Raw genomic sequence first — 10,123 nt, 5'->3', positions numbered from 1 at the left:
GTCTACATGGTCATTGGAGTTACATTCCATTTCATGAGCTGACTTTTTATGGTTTCGAGGATGAAACCAATGGGAAGGGATAGTTTATAACAAACTTATTAATGCCATGTAAATAATGGTATGGGCCAAAAGCCATGGACAAGTGTAAAAGGAACATTAATAAGTGTAGTGTGGAAGTGGCCAAGTATATTTAAGCCCATGAACATGTTCATTTATCAACTTTTAGAATATAAAATCTCTCTTGAAGCTAATAGCTCAAGGCTTCATGGTGGTATGACTACTTATGTGTGCATTCCATGGAATGAATGCTAGGATGTGTGCACTCCATCCTCATTGAGTGCTAATCTTTCTTGCGAAATGATGCTCTTAGCATTGATATATTACAAAAAATCAGAGCTTGGCTCTAAATCTTTGTAAGAAACCAATGTAAACAATGCTCTTAGCCATATAAATATAATCATATTTGCATGTAGAAGTATGTCTTACTCTCGAACACCTTTCCTTTAGTATCTCTCAAATACAAATACCTATTTTGGTACCAATGGTTGAATGGGACAGACTAGGGCTACCAAATTATATATATATATATATATATAAGCATATATGTACACACACACACACATATATATACATACATACATATATACATACATACATACACACACACACACACACACACACATATAGAGAGAGAGGGGGGGGAGAGAGAGAGAACGTAGATATAAGCATAGGAAAAAGCATCGGTATTACTGTCAAGATTTTAAACAGAATCCATAAAAGCTTCGGTATTGGCATCGGTATATTCATACTTTGATGCTGATTTTGACCAAAACTTTTCTAGATACTTATATCAATGATCCTCTATGGATGCTTATACTAACTACAATACCAATCACAAGAGAGGGAAAAGGTTTAAAAATCCAAAGTCTAAGATGTCGGTAGTATAGGTGTTAGTATGGGGTCAGCAACTTGTAGTGTAAATCTAGAAATTATTAGAGTATGCTTCATTAACATTTGTCTATACATGTTAAGAGTGTTGGAAAAAAACATTATGTACTGGTAGATATGTAATTTTAAAAATAGTAAAAGCGGTTTTGATATGTCATAATACCCTTGATTTTGGTAAGCTATAGAAAAATTTTTTTTGTGTTATATTTATAACATGCTAAAACATTAATTGAGGTTTTTCTAAAACAAAACTCAATAGATGAGAATTTTCTATAAATAGTTCAACTAATGAAAAATAATAATTTTTAAACTTGTTTGGTATTTAATACATTTTTCAATAGCCATAGTGTGTTGATAGTATTTTCCTAGAATAAATTTATTTGAAACATTATAGTTAAAGAGATATAAATTATTTACAAAGGTCTCTAAGTCTAAAATAAATAACAAGACTAGTGCTAAAAACACATTATCCAATCAAATAAAATTTTAATTAGATAAATAGAGTACAACTATACTTTTTTTCACAATAAAATTTTTAACTAGGTCCAATTGTACATGCCGCAAATGGAGTAGTTTATTTTTGAAGAAGTCAAACAATGTAGGTTGCATGTGAAGTAGTATATTCCTTTACCTTGATACACATGCTTTTATTCTAAACATGTGTGTTTGAAGTCTTTGAATGTTAGTGGCAAACAAGAAATTCCCAACCCCCACCATTCTAGATTTCAAGATTTCATTGCACTATGAATAACGCACATTCACTGTGTATCTATTTAAGACTTCATATTGGTTTAACACATGATGGTTACTAAGTTAACACTATCCTTTGCGAAATACAATTTTCCAATTCATTATTGAAGGTCTTTGTTTGAAACAAAACTCTTCTACATTTATTCCCTTTTTGTATATACAAATATTTTGAAGTTCTACAAAACCAATAGTAATCAACACCAACACTCTCCATGGTAAATATGGGGAGAAGTATATTACCATCCATCATTGGTTGTAATTTTTGAATTAGAGGTGAAAAACAGTGGATCTAGCAAATATGTCAATTTTAAGAAGATAATGCTCACAAAGTGATTTGAAGGACTTCACTTGTGTCATATCTCCGCACATGTGGACCAATGCTTTCAAGCAATAACCACATGAACTAAGTTTAGAGTTGCATGGGGCCGCTTCAAGTAGAAATTATTGTGTTTAAAGTGATAAGAAATGTTGCTATATTGTTTGCTACATAGCAAGCAATATATACCAATGTGAAGTACTTGATACGCTTTATGAAGGCAGCATGAGGAGTATCTATGGAGTATGCACATGGAAAGGTGGAATAAATTAATGGAGAAAGGAATTATGTGTGGTGGGTCGCAGGTGTTTTCAATTTCAGAAAAGATAAAGAGATGTTGGAATTTTGAAAATATGGGAGATATATAATTGATAGAAACTATGCTAATAATATTGATTGGATCTACATAAGTTTTCTTAAAAAAAGTTGAATTCAGTTGTAAGTATCCATGGAATCATGGATCATTCTACTTTCCAAGAGCAAGACATTATATGGTCTAGCAGTTTCTCTTTCCAACTTTATGAGCTTGGTGATGATCTCTTGGGAAAATGCCATCAAACTTTGTATGTGGCCACTAAGCTAGTGAGTGTGACACCACATGACCAAAAAATGTTTATTCAAGTACATTAGCGTGGGGAACCTTAGTGTGGAATGGGGCCCTTGTTTGTGAGATAACCTTATGGAATTGACATACAAGTTATTACTGGTCTGAATGAATGTAGAATACAAAGAAGCATTAGAGAATGTTTTTTTAACGTCATATCTATACCTCGAAGAAAGGGAATTTCCGAGGCCCAATCACAGGGCGGACAATGGGGAGATTCAAAGCCGTTCAAAGAGAGTTCCTTTTACAGGTTAAAGTTGAGCTCTCGTAAAAAACGTTACGTCTGGTATGAGCAGCTCATATGGTGGAGTATTCCGTAGAGAGGGCGGAGAGGAGCTATAGCTAAAGGGGCGGGCGCTCATTCACGAAGGAGTGGCAAGATATAAGAAAGATTGTGGGAGCTTAATATATCACTTCCTCCCCTCTTGATTCTCCCCCCCATCCTCCTGAGCCCCCCCCCCTTCTCTCTCTCTCTCTCTCTCTCTCCCCCCCCCCACACACACACACCCCAAACAAACATCCATGGCTACTTTCTCGCCATCATCATCACCATATGATCAAGACACGGTTGCTTCTGAACAAGTAGAGACAGTTGATGTTGTGCATGTAAACGAGATGAACCTTCATGGTCTCGGATTGGTATCCCCGCAGTACTCAATATGCACTGGCCCTATTGATATAAAAACCGGTGCTAAGGAGGAGAAGAATCATGCCTCTTCTGCCAACAATCTTTCTGTCAATCCATGGACGTGTTGCAGTAGCTGCACAAGAAGCCGCACTACTGCACAGGACGATCATCACCACCACTTTAATGCCAAGCCCAGTACTATATTAGCGAGGCTTTGCACTAATTCAGCCAGCTCTTCAATGGGCGACCAAGCTGTGATCAACAAACACATGGAAGCCAAAGCGGCCGCCGCGCCTCTTGCAAGCTTCGCCCTTGCAGTCACGCCGGATGCTAGTCACGAGGTAGACCTGAAACGTAGAGTTTTTGCCGTGGAAGGTGGGGGCGTTTCATCGAAGCACGGAGAAGCGAACTCCACGTTCGCTCAGGCAACGTTTAATTGCACGAGCCTTCTCTTAGGTAAAAAGCAAGTTGATATGGAAATATATATATATATATATATATGTATATCTGTACATCGATGATCTCTTATGATAATAATAATAATGAGATCGTTTTCATGTGCCTTATCTTTTAAGTCGATAAACTAAAACAAGAACATAATCTAGTTGTACATAAACTAAAACTACATAATTAGCAACTTGAAATGATCACTTGCTTTTGCTTAAAGAAGGAAAAAAAAATCACATTAGAATATTGTATGGTTTCCACTCTCCTAACAGATTGCTATCTTTGATTAAGACAAATATTTGAAAGATTAAGGAATATAATCTTATATTTTCCATTTGTGTGTGCGCGCGCGTGTGTGTGTGATGTAGGGTTGGGGATACTATCGTCTCCATACGCGATGGCGCAGGCAGGCTGGCTCGGTGGAGCCATATCTTTGATTGTAGCAAGTACGTACGCATACGCAGCTCAGCTACTGATAAGGTGCCAGGAACGCACAGGCTGCGGGACGTACCAAGAGTTAGCAAAGCTAGCAGTCGGACACAAGACGAGGGTTCTGATCGAGGCCCTCTTCTACATGGAGATAGCTGGCAGCCTTCTCGGCTACTGCATCTCCGTCGCCGACAACCTGGGCCACATTTTCCCTAACTCTCACCTCGCCCTGCCAGGGCTTAACTGCCGGAACGTCATGCTCCTGGTGGCTTGCCTGTGCGTGCTTCCGACAGTTTGGCTGCGCGACCTCGGCGCCGTCTCCTTCACGTCCGTCTGGTCCATCATCAGCACCGTCATCCTGCTCATTGCCGTCATGCTGGCCGCTACCGTCGTCGACCACATCGGTTTCCGGCACTCGATTCCTTTGGCGGGCATCCGCGGAGCTCCGGTAGCTGCCGGACTATACGCGTTTGCCTATGGTGGCACCACCGTCTTCCCCAGCGTCTACCATTCCATGAAAGATCCGTCGAGATTCACCCAGGTACTTCAAAATGCCCATTTATCGTGCGCTCTCTTTCTCTCCCCCCATCAATTAACTAAGGTTTGGGTGCTAGTTAAATCAGGTTTTTTGATAAATTTTCATAGGTTAATAAGTTTTCCCAGTCGCTTTTTCCAAAAGCAATCTTTATGGCATGTTTTGTTTTGTCTTCATCATATATTTTCTCTTAAATAATCTTTTCGCTTTGAAATACATATAAAGTTTTCTTGTTTTTCTTCTCATCGAACTTCTTCATCAAAATTTAAGAAAATTGTTGACCTCTTACCAATATGAGAAGCTAAAACTTCTTAGCCTTTGTGTAAAAAAGAGCTAAGTACTCCACAAATTCATTCTTCTAGAGCCTTAGGCTTTTATATTAATAGGACAAAGCATTGTTCTCACTCTCCTCTTTGATGGTTTGTATTATATGAGAAACACAAAAGGTTGATTGAGAATTTCTTATTTTTCATAAATTTACAATTTGTAAATTTTCTTGGTCAATTCTTAATTTCTCCTTGGAACTACCAATGCTTTCCTCTTTTCACAAAGTTATTTCATGAGCTGTTGACTGTCGATTTTGTATCCCAAGGAAGTAATCTAAAATACCATAACCATTTGCTTTTTCTGTAGTTAGAGTGACCCTATACTTTTAACATCACAAGCGTATACTTTGCTTTTTCCACAACTCAATTAACCTAGTCAAGGAGACTTTTTCGCATTAATTGCAACAAAAAGGTACAGATTTCAACACAAACCTTGGCTATTTAAGGGCATAGTTTGTGAGCGATTTCCCAACTATGCCCATTTTTACACAATTATTGGAAAATACCATGGCACAAATAACTAACGCCGTTTTAACTATGGCGTCGGAAAGTGTTGTTATATGCTTCTGAGTGCATTTGCATGCACATACCTCTAAACTTTTAAGAAAGCCTCAAGGAATCACACTCTAAACTTAATCAAGGAACCACTCTCTTTACATTTAAGAAACCCTCAAAGGAACCACCTATGCTATAGTCTTATGGACATGCCTCTTTCAACTTTTAAGAAGGCCTCAAGAAACAACCCTTGGTGACGTGTCCCCTTTTCTTTTACATGATAGAATCTAGATCACTTTTGCAGGGGCATGAATACTTTTTTCTCAAGACCCATTTGAAGGATACCAAGTCTAGTACGATTCTCAATATTCTGTGAATTGATGTATGTGGAGATGTAGAGTAAAAGTGTACTATTGATAGGAAGTCTAGTACGAATTTGAATATTCCATGATTTGACATGCATGTATGTAGGAACCATATACCATAGACTCAATCTACACCTTAGATTGAATTCACTGATCAAGGTCGAAAGAAAGTAAAACAAAAACACTTCTTTATCTAATTTAGTGGTGCTTTGTGTGATCATAAATTCCATCCACACAAAACAAACATTGCTTTTATCGAAAAGGTGCTACAACTAGTATAGTTTAATGATTCGTCAAGTTATTAATTATGTACAGTACAATTTGATAAGATATGAGTGTGTACATATAGGGTAAAAGTGTCAATATTCTATTGTGAATGCTTCATGGTTGGGCCAGTGCAAATCTCGGGTGATTTTGATGGCATAGATGCCCCCAGATAATGTGACGACTCTCTAATCGTGTATCATAAAATAAATAAAAGTGTCAATCTACCATGTCTAGATATTGAATTTAGTGATCAAGATTGGAAAAAAGTCACTTCTTATTTACTTTAGTCACATCTTATTTACTTTTGTGGTGCTTCGTGTGACCATAAATCCAATCGACAAAAAAAACAAGTATTCTTTTTATTTAAAATACGTTCGACTAGTATAAATAAACTCGTGATTTGTTTTTAAGTCATTTGATGTGGTATATATACATTGTGATAGCGTTTTATCAGTGTTATTGAGAGCGTTTTTATTGTGCACAGGTACTGTTGCTGAGCTTTGCCATAGCCACGGCGTTCGTGTGCGGTTTAGGGGTAGTAGGGGCGTCCATGTTCGGCAGGGAGACGGCCTCGCAGATAACCTTAAGCATGCCGGCGCATAGCATAACCACCAAGATAGTGCTTTGGATGACAGTGCTCACTCCCATGTTCAAGTTCGCATTAGTCTTGTCCCCAGTCTCAACAGCCATGGACATCAAGCTCAACGACCGCTTCAGAGACTCCTCGCCAAGGGTTCAGCTTGCCATCACCACCTTGATGAGGTCCGGGGTGCTGGCCCTCATCGTTATCGCTGCCATGGTCCTCCCTTACTTCAACTATGTTGTTGCCCTGATCGGATCCTCCATCACCATCGCCATCTGCCTCATCTTCCCCTGCGTCTTCTACGTGAAGATCTGCCGAGACCGCCTCAATCGTCGATCCACCGCCCTCATCCTCTTCGTGGGCACCTTTGCTGCAGTTGCTGCTGTCTGTGGTACCATCGTTTCCTTCCAAGGCTTGATCGACAGCAAAAAGAGCCACGCCTCTTGACACCAAAAAGCAAAACCTTTAATTATTCACCCCATGCATGAGTGGAGGTCTTTCCTTTCCTTTTCTAAGTGAGTGAGAAAAGAGATATATATACTTTTGGAGAGTTTTCAATTTAAGCCTTTGCAAATGTTAGAAGATCAAGGTATCTCTCTCTATATATTATGACTAGTAGGGCTTTTGATGTTTTCCTTTTGCTAGCCTAGATATTTGGCTTAAGAGCCTCATGGTCTTTCCTTTCCTTTTCTAAGTGAGTGAGAAAAGAGATATATATACTTTTGGAGAGTTTTCAATTTAAGCCTTTGCAAATGTTAGAAGATCAAGGTATCTCTCTCTATATATTATGACTAGTAGGGCTTTTGATGTTTTCCTTTTGCTAGCCTAGATATTTGGCTTAAGAGCCTCATGGTCTTCATACTATGTATTTGGTCTCACATGCCATTGTGGCCTTTCGGAAACATTAATATAATTTTCTTCTTCTTCTTCTTCCTCTCTCTCTCTCTCTCTCTCTCTCTCTCTCTCTCTCTTTCTCTCTCTCTCTCTCTCTCTCCCCCCCCCCCACATAGTGATGCTTATATTGTCGCTTCTATGAATAAAACTAGGCAGGGTGTCGAGGTCGAAAGCATCTATAAATGATGATAATTTTTTGATAATATAAGTGGCACTCAAGAATGTTTTACCGAAGATTATATAATTGCTTAAGCACTTCTATACACGACGACATTGGGAAACCAAAAAAATCTGGGATGGAAACAAAATGGATAAATGTATTTGTATTAAATCGAAATGGCCATAGAAGCCAAGTTACAAGTACCAAAATTCAAAAACTATCTTGTCTCAAAATATTAATAGAAGCCAAAATATAAGCTGCAACTAGCACGTTGCTCATGCATACCAAAACCAACAACTAAATGAAGATAACATGATTATCATTCCCCTCTCCATGTCCCGTTCATCTTCATCCTCTTGATCTTCATTCTCTTCAACATCTTCCTATATCACACAAGATTAAGCAAGATAGTTAAAATACAAACAAAATACATAACTAGAAGTGAATAAACAATAACTTACAAATTTAAAAAACCAACTTAAACAAGTTACAAGCATAATGGTATCATAGTTTAAGCAAACACCCTCTTGTTCATGCAGCCAATCCAATCCCATATCACCGAGATACCATGGCAATAAGCATAGTCATACTCCTCACACCACGAGTAGATGATCGACCTACCACATTTTTTAATATTTAAATACACATAGAATTAAGGAACGATTTTTATATTAATATAAGTTCTTTAACTAACCTAATTTAGTAAAGAGGAGGTGAAAGATTCAAATACTTATCACCACATTTTATGGCTTTAATAATTTGTGACTTCCTATGGCTTACATACCCTACATGCGATCAAGCATCTTTTGCTCATTAAATTACAAACCTTTATGTGGTACATGAAATTATGTTCTTAATAAACTCAAAGTATACCTAGGATTTTGGAATTATCTTATCAATCAATGTCCCAAATATCTAAGAAATTGAGGTTTACCAAGGTGATGCATGTGTGATATCACTTGCTTCCCCTTGTGATCCTCAATGATGCTTCCATCAAATCTCCTTACACAGTAAGGAATCTGAGCGGAACTCTACGGTTATGCATGTAATGGTGTAAAAATAGAGAGTGATTGGGTATGATCACTTGGGGGTAACCTGATGAGGATCTCTATTACCACTCCTAAAATAACCGTGATGACAACCTCCCTTCCCCTAGTGGCCTCAAATCATGCAACAAAAAGATCTAGATCTCTTATCACCTGAGGAGGTCCCATGATGTCATGGAGTAGGTTCATGAGAAGAACAAGGAGTGGGAGAAGTGCAGGCAACAAGAGATGGCCTAGCACTAGCATATAACAAGGGACTAACGCTGTGTCAGCTTTGGTGAGAATGGGCATCGGTACAACCCAAGGGTAACACAACCCATGGGAGTGCCACCAATAGGAGTAGGATTAACTATAGTAGTAGGGACCAAGCGTGGGAGCAAAGATATCTCTATTAGAAGAAATATGTCTCCATTTTTCCCCTTAAGGGCTTTCTCTCTCTTCCATGAACCAAGGAAAAGTGATGAAAAATGTTATAATATTATCATTCTCTCTCCTCTTTTAGAATCAAGGATATGTCTTTATATTGTTTTTATAAGAGACTCACCTATTATTTTATTGTAATGTTGTCCCATGTCCAAAGTTAGGACCACCTGTCCTCAAAATTCTCAAATCTGAAATAATAATATTCTATTTGATCTAAAAACGTAAAGCATGTAAGATGTGACAATCTTAACTATCCACATGACTTTTCAACTTCTAAATCTATCAAAATAGGATACATTTATGTTTTTCAAGATGGGAGAAATTAAAAAACAAGATAACTTGATGCAGACATCACATTTTTGAATTTCTTTTTACCCATGCCTACCTTTGTGCTCTAAGAGTGTGGCTATTAATTTTCATCATTTTTCATTGAGTTTACATGGGTTTATGATTTTTTTCTTCCTTTAGAGAATTCTCTAGATTTTTAGAATAAGAGAAATAGGGTTTTTAGTTTAGGGTGATTTTAGTACACTTTGATGAGATAATGGTTTAGCTTTTTCACTTCCCCTCCTTTGTACAAAGAAAATGCAAATCTCTATTTGTTTTCTTTAGTAACTATGCTCAAAAGCTTTCTTTCCCTCCAAACCACATTAATGACTATAGATCTTCTCAATCTTGGGGTTTCTTATCTTTTGTAACAGAGATATTGAAGGGAATGTTGATTATTTGGTGCTATTTAGTTGAAACTACACATTCATCTTCCCTGTCAACCATATTTATGTTCATTAATCTCTACAAAAATAATTAAAGAACAAGAGAGAAATGGAGGTATGCCCATCTTGTTATATGTTATGTTGTTTTGTTATGGTTTAATTTTGTCTGAGTTATTATGTTTCCTTTTCTATTT

At 37.5% G+C, this 10,123-nt stretch overlaps 1 protein-coding gene across 1 annotated transcript; it reads left to right on the top strand.

Moving 5' to 3' along the window:
- Positions 1 to 2,866: 2,866 nt before the first annotated feature.
- Positions 2,867 to 7,623, top strand: LOC147615577 (amino acid transporter AVT1H-like). Its single transcript, XM_086779693.1, has 3 exons — positions 2,867 to 3,702; positions 4,062 to 4,663; positions 6,595 to 7,623. Exons 1-3 carry the CDS (start codon positions 3,141 to 3,143, stop codon positions 7,138 to 7,140), a joined length of 1,710 nt encoding a protein of 569 aa, XP_086635819.1. The 5' UTR covers positions 2,867 to 3,140; the 3' UTR covers positions 7,141 to 7,623.
- The last annotated feature ends 2,500 nt before the right edge of the window (positions 7,624 to 10,123 follow it).

Source organism: Cibotium barometz, chromosome 40 (assembly GCF_041138505.1).
Source record: "Cibotium barometz isolate CiBa-2024 chromosome 40, ASM4113850v1, whole genome shotgun sequence".
Taxonomy (NCBI): Eukaryota; Viridiplantae; Streptophyta; class Polypodiopsida; order Cyatheales; family Cibotiaceae; genus Cibotium; species Cibotium barometz.
The sequence above is the reverse complement of the archived record's forward strand: the minus strand, read 5'-3'. Positions and strand labels throughout refer to the sequence as shown.